We start from the raw sequence: 25,000 nt of genomic DNA, 5'->3' as shown, positions 1-25,000 counted from the left end.
GTGTAGTAACCTATGGCATAGCATAGTAAAGTATGGGGTAGTATAGAAAAGTATGGTGTAGAAATGTGAAGTATGGAGCAACAAGGTATGGTATTGCATATTGAAGTATGGTGTAGTAAAGTATGGCAAGGTCTAGTGAAGTATGGTATAGCAAAGCAAGTATGATATAGTATAGCAAGTATGGCATTGTATAAGTATAGTATAGTGTAAGTATAGTATAGTGAAGTATGCTGTAGCATAGTAGGTGTGGTATAGTATAGTAAGTATGCCGTTGTATGGTTAAGTATGGTATGGTAAGTATGGTGTTGTATATTTAAGTGTGGTATAGTAAAGTAAGGTATGGTGTTGAATAGTTAAGTATGGTATAGTAAGTATGGTGTTGTATAATTAAGTGTCGTATAGTAAGTACAGTATAGTAAGGAGAGGAAGTTGAACACCTATCTAAGGAGATGGCTGGGCATCCCGAGAAGCTTTTGCTCCATTGGCCTTTACAGCACAGGCAGCAAGCTACAGCTGCCAATAACATCAGTGGTGGAAGAGTTTAAGGTGACAAAAACATGCCAGGCCATGATGCTGCGGGACAGCGGAGACGACAAAGTACGCCAGGCAGACATCGTCATCAGGACAGGCCGGAAGTGGTCAGCCAGCAGAGCACTAAAGGAGGTAGAGGAGTTGGTTCAGTAGCCCAGGGAAGGCTCGGTGTGGGTTTCTGCACCAAAGCAAGCTGGAACAAAGCAGACCCAAAGGAGAGGCGAGGCTTAGTGCAGAAAGAGGTCCGAAAGGCAGAGGAGGAATGCCGGCATGTCAAGGCTGTAGCCATGAACAAACAAGGCAGCTGGACTAGATGGGAGAGCGCAAGAGAAAGAGCTCTGACCTGGCAGGACATCTGGAGCATGGAAGGCCACCAGATCAAGTTCCTGTTGTGTTCTGTATACGATGTCCTACCTAGCCCCTCAAACCTCCATACTTGGGGAATGGTCAAGAGCCCCAGCTGCACGCTCTGCGGAAGGCTAACCTTGAGCATGTCCTCTCCTCATGTCAGTCAAGCCTAGCCGATGGCAAGTTCTGGTGGCGACACGACCAGATCCTTGCGCAGTTGGCAGACAGGATTGGGCAAGCTAGAAAAAGGGCCAGACAGCTAACTAAAGAGCCTTGTTTCATAAATTTCATCAAAAAAATAATAAATAAATAAATTTCATCAGGGCAGGAGAAAGTGGAGCAGCAAGAGGGAGGAGCAAGGGGGTCCTGGCCACAGCAAATGACTGGGAGATGGGGGTGCAGAGGCAGACCTGAAGAAGCAGCTCAAATTTCTACAAAAGATAGCCCACACTAGCCTGACACCAGACATTGTCCTGTGGTCTAAAGGTACCAAGCAGGTGGTGCTTATCGAGAGGAGAAGATGGAGGAGGCACATGAGCGTAAGCTGAGGAAATATCAAGCCCTCATTCTCGAAAGCCAGAAAAATGGATGGAAGACCTGGAACCTCCCAGTGGAGGTAGGATGCAGAGGCTTTGCAGGGCAGTCTTGTGCCCTTGAGGGAAGGAGACAGGAAGAGCGATGCCACTGGCCCATAGATGGTGCAGGACCAAGTACCTGTTAAGGTGGGCTGGTTGAGATACCCTTAGGGTATTTTGCATATAGTGAAATATGCTGTAGCAGAGTAGGTGTGGTATAGTATAATAAGTACGCCGTTGTCCGTTGTATGGTTAAGTATGGTATAGTAATGAAATGTGCCATATTTTGTCAATTGTGATTTTTACACCCCAATCGAAATTTGTCCTCCGCTTTTAACCCATCTGTGCAGTCAGAACACACACACACACTGGTGATTACTAGGGGGGTGTGGATCACACGTGCCCAGAGCAGTGTATAGTAAGGTATGGTGTTGTATAGTTAAGTATGGTATAGTATAGTAAGGTATGGTACAGCATAACTAAGTACGGTGTAGTATAGTAAGGTATGGTGTTGTATAGTTAAGTATGGTAAAGTATAGTAAGGTATGGTGTTGAATAGTTAAGTATGGTATAGTATAGTAAGGAATGGTGTTGTATAGTAAAGTATGGTATGGTATAGCAAAGAATGGTATAGTATAGTAAGGTATGGTATAGTAAAGAATGGCATAGTATAGTAAGGTATGGTGTTGTATAGTTAAGTATGGTATAGTATAGTAAAGTATGGTGTTGTATAGTTAAGTATGGTATAGTATAGTAAGGTATGGTGTTGTATACTTAAATATGGTATAATAGAGTAAGGTATGGTGTTGTATAGTTAAGTACGGTATAGTATAGTAAGGTATGGTGTTGTATAGTTAAGTATGGTATAGTATTGTAAGGTATGGTGTTGTATAGTTAAGTATGGCATAGTATAGTAAGGTTTGGTGTTGTATAGTTAAGTATGGTATAGTATAGTAAGGTATGGTGTTGTATAGTTAGGTATGGCATAGTATAGTAAGGTATGGTGTTGTATAGTCGAGTATGGTATAGTATAGTAAGGTATGGTGTTGTATAGTTAGGTATGCTATAGTATAGTAAGTATGGTGTTGTATAGTTAAATATGGTATAGTATAGTAAGGTAGGGTGTATAGTTAAGTATGGTATAGTATAGTAAGGTATGGTGTTGTATAGTTAAGTATGGTGTTGTATAGTTAAGTATGGTATAGTATAGTATGGTATAGTAAAGTAGGGTATAGTATAGTAAGGTATGGTGTTGTATAGTTAAGTATGGTATAGTATAGTAAGGTATGGTGTTGTATAGTTACAGTAAGTATTGTGTTGTATAGTTAAGTATGGTGTTGTATAGTTAAGTATGGCATAGTATAGTAAGGTATGGTGTATAGTAAAGTATGGTATAGTATAGTAAGGTATGGTGTTGTATGGTTAAGTATGGTATAGTATAGTAAGGTATGGTGTTGTATAGTTACAGAAAGTATGGTGTTGTATAGTTACAGTAAGTATGGTGTTGTATAGTTAAGTATGGCATAGTATAGTAAGGTATGGTGTTGTATAGTTAAGTATGGTTTTGTATAGTTAAGTATGGTATAGTATAGTAAAGTATGGTATAGTAAAGAATGGTATAGTATAGTAAGGTATGGTGTTGTATAGTTACAGTAAGTATGGTATTGTATAGTTAAGTATGGTGTTGTATAGTTAAGTATGGCATAGTATAGTAAGGTATGGTGTTGTATAGTTAAGTATGGTGTTGTATAGTTAAGTATGGTATGGTATAGTAAAGAATGGTATAGTATAGTAAGGTATGGTGTTGTATAGTTAAGTATGGTATAGTATAGTAAGGTATGGTATAGTATAGTAAGGTATGGTGTTGTATAGTTAAGTATGGTATAGTATAGTAAGGTATGGTGTTGTATAGTTAAGTATGGTATAGTATAGTAAGGTATGGTATAGTATAGTAAGGTATGGTATAGTAAAGAATGGTATAGTATAGTAAGGTATGGTGTTGTATAGTTAAGTATGGTATAGTATAGTATGGTATAGTATAGTATGGTATAGTATAGTAAAGTAGAGAACAGTTGACACCTCGACTTCCTCGCTTGTAAACTCCAGATTCTTGAGTCTCTGCAAGCCACTCAGTTGCCATGGAGACCTGCCTGGGATCACCTACATAAACAAAACCTTGTAAAAGGTATGTATGTGAGTGATTATGTGTGTGTGTGTGTACGTGTGTGTGTGAGTGATTGTGTGTGTGTGTGTGTGTGTGTGTATGTGTGTGTGTGTGTGTGTGTGTGTGTGTGTGAGTGTGAGAGTGTGTGTGTGTGAGTGTGAGAGTGTGTGTGTGTGTATGTGAGTGGGTGTGTATAGGATGTATGTGGTTGTGTGTGTGGTATGTATGTGCTTGAGTGTATGTTAGTGTGTGTGTGTGTGTGTGTGTGTGTGTGTGTGTGTGTGTGTGTGTGTGTGTGTGTACACAGACCACGTGTGGGGGTCCGGTCTCTGTAGCGCAGCCCAGTGTTTCTGCCTGTTTCGGGGTCCAGGGGGTGGTGTAAACCCACAGAGCCGTCCTGCTCCACATAGAACCCTGGAGACTCTGATCCAAACACACCGAAGCCCAGAGCTCTCTCCAGTTCGTCCTCTCTAACACACATACACACACACACACACACACACATATTAAACACACACACGCGCACACACACACACACACACACACACATTAAACACACACACGCGCACACACACACACACACACACACACACACACACACACACACACACACACACACACAGAGCTTACACTCACAGGATCTGTGTGTATGAAGGCCTGTTTGGTGGGTGTATGAGGTACCTGTGACTGTACACAGGAGACAGAATGAACACATCATGCGCTGCTGGTGAGTCCAGACCAGGTGAAACCCCCAGAGAACCAGGAGGAGGAGGAGACTCACTGCACGGGCTGGTGGGCAGGGGCTGAACACACACACACACACACACACACACACACGCACACACACGCATGCACACACGCACCCACACGCACACACACCCACATACACACACACGCGCGCACACATGCACACACGCACACACACGCGCACACACGCATGCACACATGCACGCACACACACGCACGCACACACGCACACACATACACAAATTATTATCCAGAGATACATTTTTCTCAGTAGGACAGTACTGTCCATTTGAAATCACCATGCAAGCTCAACACCCCACATCTTCCCAAACTAGTTGGACTTCGGTGATCACAGTAAAGTCACAAATCAGTATTTGTATTTCAAACAGTGTGAACAGTGTGCACTGCGGCCTCAACATGGGGGATTAACAAATAACACACAAGGGCCTGTAATGTGCACAGTACAGCACACAAGACAGAGATAATTGGTACAGGACACTGAGTGTACTGGTACAGGATAATGAGTGTACTGGTACAGGACACTGTGAGTACTGGTACAGAACACTGTGAGTACAGTTACAGGACACTGTGAGTACAGGTACAGGACATTGTGAGTACTGGTACAGGACACTGTATGTACTGGTACAGGACACTGTGAGTACTGGTATAGGACACTGTGAGTACTGGTACAGGACAGTGAGAGTACGGGTACAGGACACTGAGTACTGGTACAGGACACTGTGAGTACGGGTACAGGACACTGTGAGTACTGGTACAGGACAGTGAGAGTACGGGTACAGGACACTGTGAGTACTGGTACAGAACACTGTGAGTACAGTTACAGGACACTGTGAGTACAGGTACAGGACACTGTGAGTATGGGTACAGGACACTGTATGTACTGGTACAGGACACTGTGAGTACGGGTACAGGACACTGTGAGTACTGGTACAGGACACCATTAGACCTGGTACAGGACAGTGAAAGTACTGGTACAAGACACTGTGAGTGCGGGCATAGGACACTGTGAGTACTGGTACAGGACACTGTGAGTACTGGTACAGGACAGTGAGTGTACTGGTACAGGACAGTGAAAGTGCTGGTACAGGACACTGTGAGTATGGGTACAGGACACTGTGAGTACGGGTACAGGACTCAGAGTACACACACAATAAAATACACAACAATAATGCACAATATAACATGTGTATTCTGAACCATACTCAAACACTAATCTACTCTGCTAGTGCTGAACAGGAAGTACAGGTGTATTGCTAATCAAGAACAGCATAGCAACACATCCATAGCAACACATCCATAGCAACGATACTTAGGGACAGAGAAGCAGTTTAGGATGCAATATGTTCCACTGGATTTAAAACATTAAGTATAAATATTTAATTTCAGATATTTAAAAATCTAGATATTTTATAGCTTATCACCACTGAGAATGGTGATAAACATACACACACACTCTCTCTCTCTCACACATATACATGCACACACACACACACACTCTCTCTCTCTCACAAATATACATGCACACACACAGAATTATTTTTTCTGCATCGTGACTGTGATATTGCTGACACACATGGATGAACCTGCCTCTGTCGAAGATGTGTAGCCATGGCAACTACAGAACTTGGCGTCATGGAAACAGGTCAGCTAATACACACACACACACACCACACATCCACACACATACACATATAGAAGTCTATGTACATTATACATGTACACATAGAGGTTTTAGTTTAAAATAATCCTGTACTCACCTGAAACATACACACACACACACACACACACACACACACACACACACACACACACCTGGAGTGAGAGAGGTTTCCAGCGGGTGTTTGTGAACACAGTAGATGCTGGTGTGTTCTGGGGTCTCTTCTTGAGTGTGAGGATTACCCCACTTGGATCTTCACGAAGAGAATTCACCAAGTTCTTCAACTGCCACCCCACCTGAAGGATAGAGAGAGAGAGAGAGAGAGAGAGAGAGAGAGATAAAGGGGAGATGAGAGATAAAGAGAGGGTGGGGGAACAGATTCATAACATTCTCAGAATACTCACATATCTACCAGTCAGTATAAAATTACTGGTTGGGCTCACAAAGTTTTTAAGTAAAGAAACGTGTCTTTAAGCTATTTCTGCATTACTGTAGCTATGCAGTGATTATGGTATTTCTGCACTACTGTAAAAGTGCTGTGAATGTGTTGAGACAAGTTCTGCTGTGTTGTGATTGTGCTACGATTGCATTACTGTATAGTGAATGTGCTATTTCTGCGTGATTGTAGCTGCACTGTGATTGTGCTATTTCTGCCATAATGTAGCTGTGTTGTGATTTTGCTATTTCTGCATTACTGCAGTTGTGTTGACATTGATTTCTGTGTTATGGTAACTGTGTTGTGATTGTGTTATTTCCAGTGTTGGGAATGTTACTTTAAAAAAGTAATTAGTTATAGTTACTCACTACTTGTTCAAAAAAGTAACTGAGTTAGTAACTGAATTACTCTATAATAAAAGTAACAGTTTTACAGAAAAAGCAGTTTTCACAGTCAGTTGAAATGAGTAGATCAGAAAAGTGTTTAACTTTTGATATTTATTGCACATCAACAGACCAGTGCAGGATAAAATCCTTTAAAATCCCAAATCTTTGTGTAAAAAAAAAAAGCAAAAGTTACACTATATAAAGTGCATTTACATCTATCAAATTAAATTAAATTCTCTGAACCTGAGACAACTGGTTTGTTCACAACAGAAGTAAACTTAACAATAAAACCTATGTTCTTAATTAAATAAATCAAATACCCAGTCTGTTAGACATTCAGGAACTTCAAGTATTTTCTTAAATAATGTTTATATCACCACCTTGAAAATTATAATTTTTCTTCGGCTTGCTCCTGACTCGCCATTTCTGCCTCTTCTCTGTTTGTGTGTGTGCTTCGGCGCGCGTGTAAAAACACTGGTGTAGGTACCATGCTAAACCAGCAGGTGGCAGTACCACTGGCAACACATGGAACAAGCTTGCTTTGACGGAAGTAAGGGTGTGTCTACAGTTCAGGTGTTTAAATACCCTGAACAGCCATTCATCTCTCTCTCTCTGGTTTGACCGACACATAGGTTAGACCTATTAAAGAGAGGCTCCGTAATATCTCCTTCTCTCTCTGGTTTGACCGACACATAGGTTAGACCTATTAAAGAGAGGCTCCGTAATATCTCCTTCTCTCTCTGGTTTGACCGACACATAGGTTAGACCTATTAAAGAGAGGCTCCGTAATATCTCCCTCTCTCTCTGGTTTGACCGACACATAGGTTAGACCTATTAAAGAGAGGCTCCGTAATATCTCCCTCTCTCTCTGGTTTGACCGACACATAGGTTAGACCTATTAAAGAGAGGCTCCGTAATATCTCCCTCTCTCTCTGGTTTGACCGACACATAAGTTAGACCTATTAAAGAGAGGCTCCGTCACTCCTCTCTCTCCAGTTTTTCTTTGAGAACACGCGAACTTTGCAACGACTAACAGCAAACAGCTGAAAGTCGTATTACTTAATTAACGAGCCCGAGTTACGGTGTAATCTAACCAGCAACCGATCAACGTTACCGCGACAACAGATTCACCGAACGACTTCAATCAAGCTTGCTAACGCGGCCACACGGACTGAAACAAAGGCGATCAATTCCCTGTAGTTAAACCGTGAACGAGACTCTCATTCCTGGACTTCATATCCAGAAGGACGTTTCCCAGCACACCTGGACGACATCGCTTTATCAACGAGGAGCCTGCGGTGGAAATTCCCTCCTAATTCAGGGAGGACGACGACACTACCCCAAATCCTCAACACGTGAGACTCTTACCGCTGGGCATAGTTTATAGAAGGGCAAAGTTACTTGAACTGCAGAGTTAACCAAGTTTTCTGTTAATACATTCTGAATGTTTAACTTTGTCATAAACTTCGTTAAGATTTGTACACACAAGTTCTCCACCTGGCATGCAATCTCCATGTTTTATCTTCTGAATATTTGACAACTTGTAGTTCCCATTCTCAGACACACTACATTAATTTTTGGTTAGTAAGCCAGCGCCATTACTCTTTGTTCTGACCACGTTGGAATAAACCAGCTGAGCTCATTAACATAGTCGCGCTGCTCTACTGTTTAAAGTCGGCGCCATTTTAGTTGCTTTGTTCTCCATAGGAGAACTGAGATTACAACTCCGCCTCCTCACACGCGCACAAGCGCGCACACTTACTCCTCCCCTTTTTTTTACACACACACACACACACACACACTAGATGCTGAGTCTTCACTGTAAATATACTGATCCATGTTGATGCTCTTTGTGTTTTAGAATAGTTGGTTTTAAATAAATGTATCATTTATTTTCACCAAATTGTCTGTGTTGATGTCATTCAAAAGTGGTTGTTGCCAAAACCTCCAAAGAATTCATTGTTAAATCCTTCAGATACCAAACCATTCATTACCTTTAGTTGATAACTAAACTTGTGGTTCTGGTATAATTAGAATATGAGACTGATTCTAAAATTAATGAGACTGATTAATAATTAAGGTAAAACAAATTATATCTACTTTAAAGGATTAGTAGGTGAAACCCCTACATAATTGGTGCCCCTGCGTGAGGGAGATTTCTGGCTCAACCATATTTGTTTGATATCAACCATATTTTTCACATCACAGGCTTTCAAGCCATTAGAATAGGACCATCTCCAAATTCGCCAGAAGAGGGCGCCAGAGCACTTCCCAAGTCTTCCTATAGAGGAAAGCTAGTACTTGGTAACTACAGTTTGGTGATAGTGTTCTAATTTGATTACCATTTGGTTACTATTCACATTCATTGAGCAATCAACTGAAGATCAGTATATTTATTTTACTCATTTAATTTCTGATTACTTCAATAGTAATTCAGTTGCTTTAATTTGTGTGGCATCCCACTGATTTCCCCTGTACTGCAGAAGTATTAGGATAATTATTTAGCACAGTTATCAGACTTCACTGTCTTTGTATAACTTCACTGTTGCAGTCTTTGGTCCAGTGTGCTAGTGTTAAGTTTCAGAGACCATAATCACCTTTGGCACAATTCTTTTTACCACAGTTTCAATTTGGCTTGTCCACCTAGGTAATTACCCTTTTTACCTGCCCAGACACAAGGTCCTGGCACAATAGCTAAGCCAGATTGTACTGAAGCTGACTTGATTTTGTCCCTTTTTTTTGAGCTAGTCTATAAGTACATTTAGACTAACCATGGCTTTTCTAAAACAGAATACTTGTCAATCTTTGCTTCAGCTCCTTCAGATGCTTGAACCAGGTAGGAAGGATGTTGACAAACCTCTAAAGGACTACTTTGAGGAGACCCCTACCGTTCCAGATGTAGTTTTTAAAATGTTCCTTCTATGTCAGCAGCAGGCTCGCTTAGAAGTAGAGGCACTACGCAAGGAAAATAGACTCCTCAAACAGGATACTGCTAAGCTCAGTTCTGAGGTTGAGAGCCTTCGCCACAACCTCCAACTGACCACTCATGCGCTGAATGACGTGCTCACCGTAAGTGAACGTCACACGGGCTTAACAGAAACTGCCCGCCTCCAAAGGGAGAGTGAGCTTGCTCGTGCGAGTGCGCAAGATTTCCTTGCAACTAGATCTGGCACCTCTAGACCTTCTTTATTAGTTACAGTAGAAAGCCCATATAGTCAGCACTCCACAGGTGATGCACCTGTTGTACATCCTAAGGCCCCGGCTCCAGTCCCCATGAGTCTTAGGTTAGATGTAACTAGTTCTTCCTCAGAGTATCCATATGATACTACTGACTGTTCAGCTTCTGAAGCTCAACGTGAAGCCTCTGTGGAGAATCACCCTCCTAGAGCAGATGCCCCGTCTGCATCCTCTTGCCACGAGTCAGCAGAGCCCTCTTACTCGTCCCTAGCTTCTGCCCCCTTACTCTTGAGTAACAAAAAGAGTAATACTAGTCCTGCTATGTCTTTTGGCCCACCTTATTCTCTGCATGATGTCCAGACCAGGAACATCCCGTCAGGTACAACAGCTAGGAAGCCTTACTTAAATGCTGAGCATCATTCCACTGATCCACGCACAGGCTGGCGCAGTGATGTACATGTTCCAGCTTCTTCCTCAAGGAGAAATGCAGGTATTTCTCAACTTGAGATGCGCAAAGGCTCACTGTTGCCCCCTATGGACAGAGACCAGGAAGGTAGAAAGCATGCTGGTGACCATTATCCTCTGTGTGATGTCCAGACCAGGGACATTTCATTAGGTACCACAGTTAGGAAGCCTTGTATGAGCGCTGAGCATCATTCCACTGACCCACGCACAGGCTGGCACAGTGATGTACATGCTCCAGCTATTTCCTCAAGAGGAAATGCAGAAATTTCCCAACTTGAGATGCACAAAGGCTCACTGTTGCCCCCTATGCACACAGAGCAGGTTGGCAGGAGGCATGCTGATGTACACCACTGGCAGAACGTACAGACAAGGGATGTCTCACCAGGTAGAGCAGATAACAGTCCTTACCTAAACGCTGAGCATCATTCCACTGACCCACGCACAGGCTGGCACAGTGACGTACATGCTACAGCTTTTTCCTCAAGGAGAAATACAGACATTTCTCAACTTGAGATGCATAAAGGCTCATTACTGCCACCTAGGCACAGAGAGACAGGAGGCAGTAGGCATCATATTGACCAAGAGTTACAACACTTGGACAGGGAAGGTCCACCTTCCTATTCTAATAAACATGTCCTTGAACATTTCCCTCGTTTAAAGTTACTAGATTCACTAGCCAAGGACATGGAGCCATTCGACCCAGCAAGGTCAAACTACCATGTTGAAGACTACCTCCAAGAAATTGAGTGTAGCCTCTCGGACTTGCCCTATGCAACAGAACGAGAGAAAGTGAAGCTAATTTGGAAAACCACCTCTAGATCAGTTCACACGTTCATAGAGTCACAGCCGTTTTCCATTAGGGACAGTTACACTCAGCTATGCAAAGCCCTCGCTCAGGAGTATTCCGCTTATTTTGACGAAGCGTCAGCATTCATATCAGCCATTAAAATTAAGCACAAGCGTTCAGAGCATCCCAGGGATTACTTTAATCGCTTGAAGCAAACATTTTTCCAGGGAAGAAATGGACCCGGTCTCACAGAAGACCGAACCTTCAAATCCCTATTTTTGCACAATCTCCACCCTTGTGTGAGAACCCATGTCACACTTTTAGCACGCCAAGGTGACCTGTCGATGCGTGAGATCAGAAAGACCACGCAGACAGTTTGGGAGACTGTTGTGCAGCCCAGTATGCCTGAAGGAGACTCCAAAGAGCTCCAAGATCCTCCCTATGATTTCCCTGTAAATTCAGACACTGTTCTTTCTGCAGGCCTCTCTCACTTCTCTCGCCACAGGGACAGAGCCAAGAGGTGGAAAGAGAGACAGAACCAGTGGAAGGGGGGGACAGCCATAGATAAGGATCAGTTAGTGGACCTCCAGCCTGAGCCAGGGGGGAGGTAGAACTGACTTTATACGAAGTTACATGTAAACCTTCAGCCTGTAAACATGTAGCTATGTTTCCAGATCTCTAACCCTTTAAAGGGAGATGTTCCTGGCATCATCTCCGCTCACAGTTCTGTAGTTTCAATGCAGTAGGTTCTCTACTAAGGGGGGTGTACCCGGCGTTACCTCCTAACTTCTACATTTTACCCCTCACACAGATCTTTTTCTCTCCTCTACCAGTATAGCAAGTGTGAGATACTTAAATACTTGTCTATCACAGGATAGGATGAGGCATTACACCTCAGTTAAACCCCCATTTACATTTTACTAGATCTCACAAGAAGCCACACTCTAACTGGACATTAACCCAAATGTTTTAGTCCAGCAAGATCTTTCCTTTAAAGCATTGTTAGGTTTGTTCCAGCCAACAGACTAACACCAACATGTGCTAACTCCACACCTTTCTCCATGCCTGATGTATTTCCTCTTTTCCATCAAAGGCAATTAATCCTGCATGTGACCTTGTTTTCTTATCGTAAAGCCAAGAGAAATCTAAGCCATGCATTAGTATCATTTCATTGTTTTTCTTGATTTGGTTAACCTTAGTTACTGTTCAAGAACTGCCCAGTAGTGAACTTGTTGCCCAGATGTGTCTCTACAGCGTCTCCCAGCCATCTCATGGATTATGCTATGAGCGGGATGGACAGCTTGACTCATGGAATTGATCACCTTCCAGTGGATGCTACAGGGAACATGGACTGCATGGATAACCTTTTGTGCTCTTCAGGACTGTGACATCAGCCCCAGTCTGAAGACCAAGGGGGGAATGTAGGTACCATGCTAAACCAGCAGGTGGCAGTACCACTGGCAACACATGGAACAAGCTTGCTTTGACGGAAGTAAGGGTGTGTCTACAGTTCAGGTGTTTAAATACCCTGAACAGCCATTCATCTCTCTCTCTCTGGTTTGACCGACACATAGGTTAGACCTATTAAAGAGAGGCTCCGTAATATCTCCTTCTCTCTCTGGTTTGACCGACACATAAGTTAGACCTATTAAAGAGAGGCTCCGTAATATCTCTCTCTCTCTGGTTTGACCGACACATAGGTTAGACCTATTAAAGAGAGGCTCCGTAATATCTCCTTCTCTCTCTGGTTTGACCGACACATAGGTTAGACCTATTAAAGAGAGGCTCCGTAATATCTCCCTCTCTCTCTGGTTTGACCGACACATAGGTTAGACCTATTAAAGAGAGGCTCCGTAATATCTCCCTCTCTCTCTGGTTTGACCGACACATAGGTTAGACCTATTAAAGAGAGGCTCCGTAATATCTCTCTCTCTCTGGTTTGACCGACACATAGGTTAGACCTATTAAAGAGAGGCTCCGTAATATCTCCCTCTCTCTGGTTTGACCGACACATAGGTTAGACCTATTAAAGAGAGGCTCCGTCACTCCTCTCTCTCCGGTTTTTCTTTGAGAACACGCGAACTTTGCAACGACTAACAGCAAACAGCTGAAAGTCGTATTACTTAATTAACGAGCCCGAGTTACGGTGTAATCTAACCAGCAACCGATCAACGTTACCGCGACAACAGATTCACCGAACGACTTCAATCAAGCTTGCTAACGCGGCCACACGGACTGAAACAAAGGCGATCAATTCCCTGTAGTTAAACCGTGAACGAGACTCTCATTCCTGGACTTCATATCCAGAAGGACGTTTCCCAGCACACCTGGACGACATCGCTTTATCAACGAGGAGCCTGCGGTGGAAATTCCCTCCTAATTCAGGGAGGACGACGACACTACCCCAAATCCTCAACACGTGAGACTCTTACCGCTGGGCATAGTTTATAGAAGGGCAAAGTTACTTGAACTGCAGAGTTAACCAAGTTTTCTGTTAATACATTCTGAATGTTTAACTTTGTCATAAACTTCGTTAAGATTTGTACACACAAGTTCTCCACCTGGCATGCAATCTCCATGTTTTATCTTCTGAATATTTGACAACTTGTAGTTCCCATTCTCAGACACACTACATTAATTTTTGGTTAGTAAGCCAGCGCCATTACTCTTTGTTCTGACCACGTTGGAATAAACCAGCTGAGCTCATTAACATAGTCGCGCTGCTCTACTGTTTAAAGTCGGCGCCATTTTAGTTGCTTTGTTCTCCATAGGAGAACTGAGATTACAACTCCGCCTCCTCACACGCGCACAAGCGCGCACACTTACTCCTCCCCTTTTTTTTACACACACACACACACACACTAGATGCTGAGTCTTCACTGTAAATATACTGATCCATGTTGATGCTCTTTGTGTTTTAGAATAGTTGGTTTTAAATAAATGTATCATTTATTTTCACCAAATTGTCTGTGTTGATGTCATTCAAAAGTGGTTGTTGCCAAAACCTCCAAAGAATTCATTGTTAAATCCTTCAGATACCAAACCATTCATTACCTTTAGTTGATAACTAAACTTGTGGTTCTGGTATAATTAGAATATGAGACTGATTCTAAAATTAATGAGACTGATTAATAATTAAGGTAAAACAAATTATATCTACTTTAAAGGATTAGTAGGTGAAACCCCTACACTGGCTCTGGGCACTAGCCTCACTAGCCTGGGCAGGGTCCGCTCGCATTACTGTTAGTATATCAATATATAGTAACGCACCGCTTTTAATGACCAGTAACGTAAATGGCGTTGTAACGACAGGAAAAGTAATTAATTATATTATCCCGTTACTGACAAAATGACGCTGTTACCTAACGCCGTTATTTTTAATGGCGTTATTCGCAACACTGGTTATCTTTCTCCCACTGTTTCCCTTTCTTTCTTCCTCTTTTCATTTCTTTCTCCTCTATCTCTCTGTTTCTCTCTGTCACACACACACACACACACACCCTTCCTCCACATACAACAAACACAACCTATTATCCATCTGAGGGGCATGTAGTGCCTCAGGGCATTGTGGGTAAACTGGGCCACACACTCATCTAACAGAACTCTTTTTCCATCTGACCACACAGTCTGGACTGGAATGACACAGTAATACTCACCACACATGCAGTAATACTCACCACAAACAGTAATCCTCACCACACACATTAATACTCACCACACACATGGTAATACTCACCACACACATGGTAATACTCACCTCACACACAGTAATACTCACCACTCAGTAATACTCACTACACACACAGTAATACTCACCACAGTCTGATGGTTTACTTGAATTACTTCATCGCCTGCATGAATCTTCTTACACAGATCAGCAGGAGACTAGTGGAAGAAAGAAAGAGAGAAAGAGAGGGAGACAGAGAGAAACAAGAATACAGTATGTTTAAGCAGTAGTAGTGTGTGGGGCAGTATGATGAAGCAGCAGTAGTGTGTGGGGTAGTATGATGAAGCAGCAGTAGTGTGTGGGGTAGTATGATGAAGCAGCAGTAGTGTGTGGGGCAGTATGATGAAGCAGCAGTAGTGTGTGGGGTAGTATGATGAAGCAGCAGTAGTGTGTGGGGTAGTATGATGAAGCAGCAGTAGTGTGTGGGGCAGTATGATAAAACAGCAGTAGTGTGTGGCAGTATGATGAAGCAGCAGTAGTGTGTGGGGCAGTATGATGAAGCAGCAGTAGTGTGTGGCAGTATGATAAAACAGCAGTAGTGTGTGGGGTAGTATGATGAAGCAGCAGTAGTGTGGGGCAGTATGATGAAACAGCAATAGTGTGTGGGGCAGTATGATGAAACAGCAGTAGTGTGTGGGGCAGTATGATGAAGCAGCAGTAGTGTGTGGGGTAGTATGATGAAGCAGCAGTAGTGTGTGGGGCAGTATGAAGAAACAGCAGTAGTGTGTGTGGCAGTATGAAGAAACAGCAGTAGTGTGTGGCAGTATGAAGAAACAGCAGTAGTGTGTGGGGTAGTATGATAAAACAGCAGTAGTGTGGGGCAGTATGATAAAGCAGCAGTAGTGTGTGGGGTAGTATGATGAAGCAGCAGTAGTGTGTGGGGCAGTATGATAAAACAGCAATAGTGTGTGGGGCAGTATGATGAAACAGCAGTAGTGTGGGGTAGTATGATGAAACAGCAGTAGTGTGTGGGGCAGTATGATGAAGCAGCAGTAGTGTGTGGGGCAGTATGATGAGGCAGCGGTAGTGTGTGGGGTAGTATGATGAAGCAGCAGTAGTGTGTGGGGTAGTATGATGAAGCAGCAGTAGTGTGTGGGTAGTATGATGAAGCATCAGTAGTGTGTGGGGTAGTATGATGAAGCAGCAGTAGTATGTGGGGCAGTATGATGAAGCAGCAGTAGTGTGTGGGGTAGTATGATGAAGCAGCAGTAGTGTGTGGCAGTATGATGAGGCAGTGGTAGTGTGTGGGGTAGTATGATGAAGCAGCAGTTGTGTGGAGCAGTATGATGAAGCAGCAGTAGTGTGTGGCAGTATGATAAAACAGCAGTAGTGTGGGGCAGTATGATAAAGCAGCAGTAGTGTGTGGGGTAGTATGATGAAGCAGCAGTAGTGTGTGGGGCAGTATGATGAAGCAGCAGTAGTGTGTGGGGCAGTATGATAAAACAGCAGTAGTGTGTGGCAGTATGATGAGGCAGTGGTAGTGTGTGGGGCAGTATGATGAAGCAGCAGTAGTGTGTGGCAGTATGATGAGGCAGTGGTAGTGTGTGGGGCAGTATGATAAAGCAGCAGTAGTGTGTGGGGCAGTATGATGAAGTATCAGTAGTGTGTGGGGCAGTATGATGAAGCAGCAGTAGTCTGTGGGGCAGTATGATGAAGCAGCAGTAGTGTGTGGCAGTATGATGAGGCAGTGGTAGTGTGTGGGGCAGTATGATGAAGCAGCAGTAGTGTGTGGGGCAGTATGATGAAGTATCAGTAGTGTGTGGGGCAGTATGATGAAGCAGCAGTAGTGTGTGGGGTAGTATGATGAAGCAGCAGTAGTGTGTGGGGTAGTATGATGAAGCAGCAGTAGTGTGTGGCAGTATGATGAGGCAGTGGTAGTGTGTGGGGCAGTATGATGAAGCAGCAGTAGTGTGTGGCAGTATGATGAGGCAGTGGTAGTGTGTGGGGCAGTATGATGAAGCAGCAGTAGTGTGTGGGGCAGTATGATGAAGTATCAGTAGTGTGTGGGGCAGTATGATGAAGCAGCAGTAGTGTGTGGGGCAGTATGATGAAGCAGCAGTAGTGTGTGGGGCAGTATGATGAAGCAGCAGTAGTGTGTGGGGCAGTATGATGAAGCAGCAGTAGTGTGTGGCAGTATGATGAGGCAGTGGTAGTGTGTGGGGCAGTATGATGAAGCAGCAGTAGTGTGTGGGGCAGTATGATGAAGTATCAGTAGTGTGTGGGGCAGTATGATGAAGCAACGGTAGTGTGTGGGGTAGTATGATGAAGCAGCAGTAGTGTGTGGGGCAGTAGTGTGGGGCAGTATGATGAAGCAGCAGTAGTGTGTGGGGCAGTAGTGTGGGGTAGTAGAGTGTGGGGTAGTTTGATGAAGCAGCAGTGTGATTCTTACATTCTCTGTGGTGCCTGTTATTACATGAAGGCCGTCATATGTGGATTTAATGTACATCCCCTGGAAGGACAGAGACAGACAGACCAAAGCAGTCAGACCCAGAGACCCAGAGACACAGAGACCCAGGGACACAGGGACACAGGGCCTTGGTCCCACACACAGGAGAGGCAGAGAGACACAATACATTCTGGGATTTTACCAGAGTTACGTGTGTACAGTTGACTGGCATGTTGGTGTTTGTGGGACGGTGAGACTCACCAAGCCATCATTTGGTGTGACGTTGGTGAGGTGAACAACCTCCAGGTGAGCAGACTGTGACAGCAGTGAATCAGACGACAGGGAGATGATGTGTTCACAGATACCTGACAGAGTCTTACACTACACACACGCACACACACCGGGGAGAGAGCAGAGAGGAAGGGGTAGAGAGAGAGAGAGAGAGAGAAAGAGAGACAGACCGGGGTGGGGACAGAGTGAGTGAGAGCTGGTTGGATATTTGATATTGAACTAATACTGATCAAAACACTCACACACACATGTACTTTTCTAGTGTGTGTGACTAAGACATTCTGTACAGCAAGGAAACCTACTGCACAAGGAAGCAGAGCTATGTAGCTGTGTGTGTGTGTGTGTGTGTGTGTGTGTGTGTGTGTGTGTGTGTGTGTGTGTGTTTATGTTTGTATGTTTGTGTTCATGTTTGTGTGTGTGTGTGTGTGTGTTTGTGTGTGTGTGTATGTGTGTTTGTGTGTGTGTGTGTGTGTGTGTATGTGTGTTTGTGTGTGTGTGTGTGTCTGTTTGTGTGTGTGTGTGTGTGTGTTTGTGTATGTGTTTATGTTTGTATGTTTGTGTTCATGTTTGTGTGTGTGTGTATGTGTTTGTTTGTGTGTGTGTATGTGTGTTTGTGTGTGTGTATGTGTGTTTGTGTATCTGTTTATGTTTGTATGTTTGAGTTCATGTTTGTGTGTGTATGTGTGTTTGTGTATGTGTTTATGTTTGTATGTTTATGTGTTTATGTTTGTGTGTGTGTGTGTCTGTGTGTGTGTGCGCGCGTTTGTGTTTGTTTGTGTGTGACACTCACCACATGAAGTATTTTATTCTCTGTTTCATACACAGAACAGTCCTGAAACACATGCAGTATATGAATCCTGTTAGAATACATATTTCCATACAGTATCTCATTAATATCAGTAATAATATCTTTTCACAGTTTACAGTACACTGTAATAACCTATATTAAGATTATATCACCTTCATCACCTTTACACATTCATCACCTTCACAACTGCATCACCTTTACACCTGCATAACCTTTATCACCTTCACACCTGCATCACCTTTACACCTTTATCACATTCACACCTGCATCACCTTCACACCTGCATCACCTTTATCACCTGCATAACCTTTATACCTGCATCACCTTTATCACCCGTATCACCTTTACACTTGCATCACCTTTACACCTGCATCACCTTCACACCTGCATCACCTTTATCACCTGCATCACCTTTACACCTTTATCACCTTTACACCTTTATCACCTTTATCACCTGCATCACCTTTATCACCTTCACAACTGCATCACCTTTATCACCTGCATCACCTTCACACCTGCATCACCTTTATCAACTGCATCACTTTTACACCTGAATCACCTTTACACCTTTATCACCTTTACACCTGCATCATCTTTATCACCTTTATCACCTGCATCACCTTTATCACCTGCATCACCTTTATACCTGCATCACCTTCACACCTGCATCGCCTTCACACCTGCATAACCTTTACACCTGCATCAACTTTATCACCTACATCACCTTTACACCTGCATCACCTTTACATCTTCATCACCCTCACACCATCATCACCTTCACACCTTCATCACCTTTACACCTTCATCACCTTTACACCTTCATCACCTTTACACCTTCATCACCTTTATCACCTGCATCACCTTTACACCTGCATCACCTTCACACTTGCATCACCTTTATCACCTTTATCACCTTCACACCTTTACACCTGCATCACCTTTATCACCTGCATCACCTTTACACCTGCATCACCTTCACACCTGCATCACCTTTATCACCTTCACACCTTTACACCTGCATCACATTTACAGCTGCATCACCTTTATCACCTGCATCACCTTTACACCTGCATCACCTTTACATCTTCATCACCCCCACACCTTCATCACCTTCACACCTTCATCACCTTTACACCTTCATCACCTTCACACCCTCATCAACACTTATTATACAACACACACACACATACATAAATTCACACATACCTACTCATATAGAAACACACCTGTTGTACTGCACAGGTTAACTCTATATTTTACAATGTATCTGTTGTACAATAGTGGTTAACTCTATACTCACACACCTGTTGTACAATAGTGCTAAGTCTTCACACCTGCATCACCTTTATCACCTGCATCACCTTTACACCTTTATCACCTTTACACCTTTATCACCTTTATCACCTGCATCACCTTTATCACCTGCATCACCTTCACACCTGCATCACCTTTATCACCTGCATCACCTTTACACCTGCATCACATTTATCACCTGCATCACCTTTACACCTACATCACCTTTATCACCTGCATCACCTTCACACCTGCATCACCTTTATCAACTGCATCACTTTTACACCTGCATCACCTTTACACCTGCATCACCTTTACACCTGCATCACCTTTATCACCTGCATCAACTTTACACCTGCATCACCTTCACACCTGCATCACCTTCACACCTGCATCACCTTTACACCTTTATCACCTTTATCACCTGCATCACCTTTACACCTGCATCAGCTTTATCACCTGCATCACCTTCACACCTGCATCACCTTTATCACCTGCATCACCTTTATACCTGCATCACCTTTATACCTGCATCACCTTCACACCTGCATCACCTTCACACCTGCATCACCTTCACACCTGCATCACCTTCACACCTGCATCACCTTCACACCTGCATAACCTTTACACCTGCATCACCTTTATCACCTGCATCACCTTCACACCTGCATCACCTTTACACCTGCATCACCTTTATCACCTTTATCACCTTCACACCTTTACACCTGCATCACCTTTATCACCTGCATCACCTTTACACCTGCATCACCTTCACACCTGCATCACCTTCACACCTGCATCACCTTTATCACCTTTATCACCTTCACACCTTTACACCTGCATCACATTTACAGCTGCATCACCTTTATCACCTGCATCAACTTTATCACCTACATCACCTTTACACCTGCATCACCTTTACATCTTCATCACCCTCACACCATAATCACCTTCACACCTTCATCACCTTTACACCTTCATCACCTTTATCACCTGCATCACCTTTACACCTGCATCACCTTCACACTTGCATCACCTTTATCACCTTTATCACCTTCACACCTTTACACCTGCATCACCTTTATCACCTGCATCACCTTTACACCTGCATCACCTTTACACCTGCATCACCTTTACACCTGCATCACCTTTATCACCTGCATCACCTTTATCACCTGCATCACCTTTACACCTGCATCACCTTTACATCTTCATCACCCTCACACCTTCATCACCTTCACACCTTCATCACCTTTACACCTTCATCATCACCTTCACACCCTCATCAACACTTCATTATACAACACACACACACATACATAAATTCACACATACCTACTCATATAGAAACACACCTGTTGTACTGCATAGGTTAACTCTATATTTTACAATGTATCTGTTGTACAATAGTGGTTAACTCTATACTCACACACCTGTTGTACAATAGTGCTAAGTCTTAGACACACACACACACACCTGTTGTTCTATAGTGGTTAACTCAATACACACACACCTGCTGTACTATAGTGGTGAACTCTATACATGTGACATGCAAACATAGATGACAAATGAATGCGGTAAAATGAAGCAGATAGTGTCAAACCCAAGAGATCAGTCCCAAAACTGCTACAGAGTTGGCAATAGTGCAAGTGAAAATGTCCAGGTATATATGGACACATATAATGAGGTACAGGTGAGTTAGTAATGAGGGGAAGAGGATTGGGGAAGCCGGGTTGTGGACTTCTGGGTATTGGAGTTCCTAGGGTCTGGATGCATGACAATACACACAAACACACACACTCAATCACACACACACACACACACACACACCCCACACCTGTTGTACTATAGTGGTTAACTCTACACACACCTGTTATACTATAGTGGTTAACTCTACACACACACCTGTTATACTATAGTGGTTAACTCTACACACACACACCTGTTGTACTATAGTGGTTAACTCTACACACACACATGTTATATTATAGTGGTTACCTCTACACACACACCTGTTGTACTATAGTGGTTAACTCTACACACACACCTGTTGTACTATAGTGGTTAACTCTACACACACACCTGTTATACTGTAGTGGTTAACTCTACACACACACCTGTTATACTGTAGTGGTTAACTCTACACACACACCTGTTGTACTATAGTGGTTAACTCTAGACAGAGTTGGACAATGTTGTTCTTCAGCACCGAATATTCAGTGACACTGACAAACGGTGACCTGCAAATTAAACACACACAAACACACACACACACACACACACACACACACACATACACACACGTGAGTGCTTTTATTAAGAATTACAATCAAATCGAGACTCTGGTGTTTAGTTGGTTTGGTCTTTTCTAGTTGCTGGTCATTGTGGTGTTTAGTTGTGTTTTTTCATTTTTAATGAAGCAGTGTAATAAAATTTTAATAAAGCAGTATTAATAAGGATTGGAATTTATTATCTGGTGTTAATAAAGTAGGGTTAATAAATTTTGTGTTAATATAGTGAATAAAGCAGTGTAATAATGTTGTATTAATAAAGTGGTGTTGATGAGGTGTTAATGTGGTGTTAATAGAGTGAGTAAAGCAGTGTAATAATGTGGTATTAATAAAGTGGGGTTCATTTGTTAATTGAATGCTGTTACAGTTTTTTACGACTGCTAACGTGCATTTGTCCAATCTGTAGTCACATTTTCAAAACTCTAAACACAGTGAACACAACATCACTCTTCAGTGGCTGTACAATTAGTACAATTCATGTTTTTGCACAAAATGCAGTCTTTAAAATAATGCTTATATTTTCTATATACTAGGTTATCCAATAACAAAATTCTGGATCATTTTTGTCTTATTTACAAATGCTTGCACACAGCATGTCAAAAATTAAAACCTAAGGTTCAAAACCTTAAATATTGTATAAAATGCAAAGTTCTGCAAAAACAAAGGCAGCTGAAAAGCTATTACTGTAATACACAGTTTTTGCACATATAGATCAATGAAATAAAATGAAGTACAGTAATGTACCGGGTCAGAGAGGAGCAAATATAACAATTTGTCCTGCAATCTCAAGTGCTGGTTTGGTCCTTCACAAATGCCAGATTGGTCCCTATAACAGTGACCTCCTTCTTTCGTTTTGAATGAACTCTACCAACAACTGGTTCCAGAAGCAGAAAGGGAACAGGTGGGAGGAAACACAAGGACATTTGTGATGGGACAGTGTAGCATTCTGTCATTCTCATGTCATCACAAACTGGTTTATAGACCATCCAAGAGTGATGTCCCTTTTCCTCCCACCCTACTCGCCTTTCCTCAACCCCACTAAGGAACTTTTTTCATTCTGGAGGTGGAAGGTGTATGATCATCGGCCCCATGACCAAATGTCCCTCCTGGATGCAATGGATCCCGGCTGCAGAGACATTTCAGCTGAAGACTGCCAGGGGTGAATAAGGCATACCAAGCTTTTCTATCCCAGGTGCATGGCAAGGGCCAACATCAGATGTGATGTGGATGAAAACACGCAGCCAACTGCTAGATTACACATAACAAGACTGTTAAATTTTGTATCCTGTTTTTCCCCCTTGTGTGGCTTTTTTTGTATATGTGTATTTTTACACATGTGGGACCATGGCTAATTATGTTTACAATTACGATAATTATTTTTGGGTTAGGCTACAATTTACAGTAATGTCCCTAATATAGTAAAATATACCCTTTACTGCAAAACTGTTACTGACTCCTTTTTTGTCTAATCTATGTCACGTTACGGTCCCCAACCCCTCCCTTTTGGGCATGTGCTTACGTTGTCTGCGTCTAGTCGTCTGCGTCTAGTCGTCTGCGTCTGTGGATCTCTGTGGGTGCGGTTATGTCTTGTGTTAATCCGTCTCACCTGTGGCTCGTCTCGTCATCACGTGGGTTTATGTGGTTTGTCTATTTAATGTGCGTTCACACAGTGTCCTGTGCTCGTCTTTGTTTGAGTCTTACACGTTCATGGTTATCATGTTTCATGTGCGCCGTCTTTGCTTTATATGTATTATTTGTGTTAAATAAAAGTAACGTTCGGAAGAAAAGGATTCCGTGCCTCGTCCTTCACCGCGGCCCGAGCGTTACAATCTACATTCCATATAGTACCTAACAGTAAATATCACTCTTTGTGTAGACAGTATGTTGCCAAAAATGCACACATTTGAAAAAAAAGTCGAAATGAAGCGGATTACAGTAAAAATGAACTGACTAAGAAAACAACAGATGTTACTGTAAAATATCTGTTGTTTGCTGGCAGAAAGTAAAATATTACATGTAATACTGTTTCTGTATTGCCATCAAATGTTGATTGACTATGATAATCTTGAATAGAGAATCTGTGCTAGTGTTTGAATGAATAATTGGATACTGAACAAGGTTTGCTGTGTTTTAACAAAGTTGGTGTATAAAGAGAAAACATTGTTTGCGTTGTGAAATACCGAGTTGGTATTTAGTTAAGAAAATGCGCTTTTGAACAGGATATTAATGGCTATTTGTATGAGATAAATGTGTTGCTGTGTTTAGAGTTAGTTTTGAAAATGTATCTCAAGTATTGGGAAACGCATGTTAGCAGTCGTAAAAAACTGTAATACAATGGTGTCAATAATGAGTACTGTTAATATAGTGTTGTTAATGAAGCTGTGTTCATAAGGAGAAGTGATAATAAAGGCACATTAATAAGAATGTCTTTTATAGCACATAACATTCCCATAACAGAACTACCAACCCTAGCGTAATATTACGTCCTTAACATTGCCATAATTAACATTGCTACCATAGCATTCCTGTAATATATCATCCATAACAGCTCTCATTATAGCTACATTTACATAATGTAAAATAATATAAATAACTGTTACTCCAGTTACAGTCACATAACGTAACAGTTATGTATGTGGAGTTGTGTGTGTGTGTGTGTGTGTGTGTGTGTGTGTGTGTGTGTGTGTGTGTGTGTGTGTGTGTGTGTGTGTGGAGTGTGATTTGTGTGTGTGCGTGTGTGTGTGTCAAAACCCCCATTGCACCTTCTGTATTATAGACAAAGATCAATGTTACCTGATCCACTGCTGTTCATTTCACTGTAGATCATTAAAGTTGACTTCAGGTCAGTTTGGCTATCAATTCAGTAAGAATGTACATTCAATTTTGAGCCAGTACTGGTGCTGATTTCCT

The 25,000-nt window shown here is 42.5% G+C and overlaps 1 protein-coding gene across 2 annotated transcripts in view; it reads right to left on the bottom strand.

Annotated features, from left to right (window-relative positions):
* LOC143492654 (connector enhancer of kinase suppressor of ras 2) overlaps nt 1-25,000 on the bottom strand; it is a 47,292-nt gene that overhangs the window by 13,126 nt on the left and 9,166 nt on the right. Inside the window, exons 4-12 of one of the 2 annotated variants that reach the window (XM_076991058.1) lie at nt 21,952-22,039; nt 18,489-18,530; nt 17,669-17,788; nt 17,411-17,470; nt 15,111-15,179; nt 6,199-6,339; nt 4,300-4,421; nt 3,928-4,088; nt 3,534-3,614 (exon numbers count right to left, since the gene is read on the bottom strand). In XM_076991058.1, the coding sequence (XP_076847173.1) occupies nt 3,534-3,614; nt 3,928-4,088; nt 4,300-4,421; nt 6,199-6,339; nt 15,111-15,179; nt 17,411-17,470; nt 17,669-17,788; nt 18,489-18,530; nt 21,952-22,039 (884 nt within the window). The remainder of the gene's footprint in view (nt 1-3,533; nt 3,615-3,927; nt 4,089-4,299; nt 4,422-6,198; nt 6,340-15,110; nt 15,180-17,410; nt 17,471-17,668; nt 17,789-18,488; nt 18,531-21,951; nt 22,040-25,000) is intronic. The other variant, XM_076991059.1, reaches the window with a different exon arrangement.

This window comes from Brachyhypopomus gauderio, unplaced genomic scaffold (genome assembly GCF_052324685.1).
Source record: "Brachyhypopomus gauderio isolate BG-103 unplaced genomic scaffold, BGAUD_0.2 sc80, whole genome shotgun sequence".
Taxonomy (NCBI): domain Eukaryota; kingdom Metazoa; phylum Chordata; class Actinopteri; order Gymnotiformes; family Hypopomidae; genus Brachyhypopomus; species Brachyhypopomus gauderio.
This window is presented reverse-complemented; position numbering and strand designations above follow the sequence as displayed.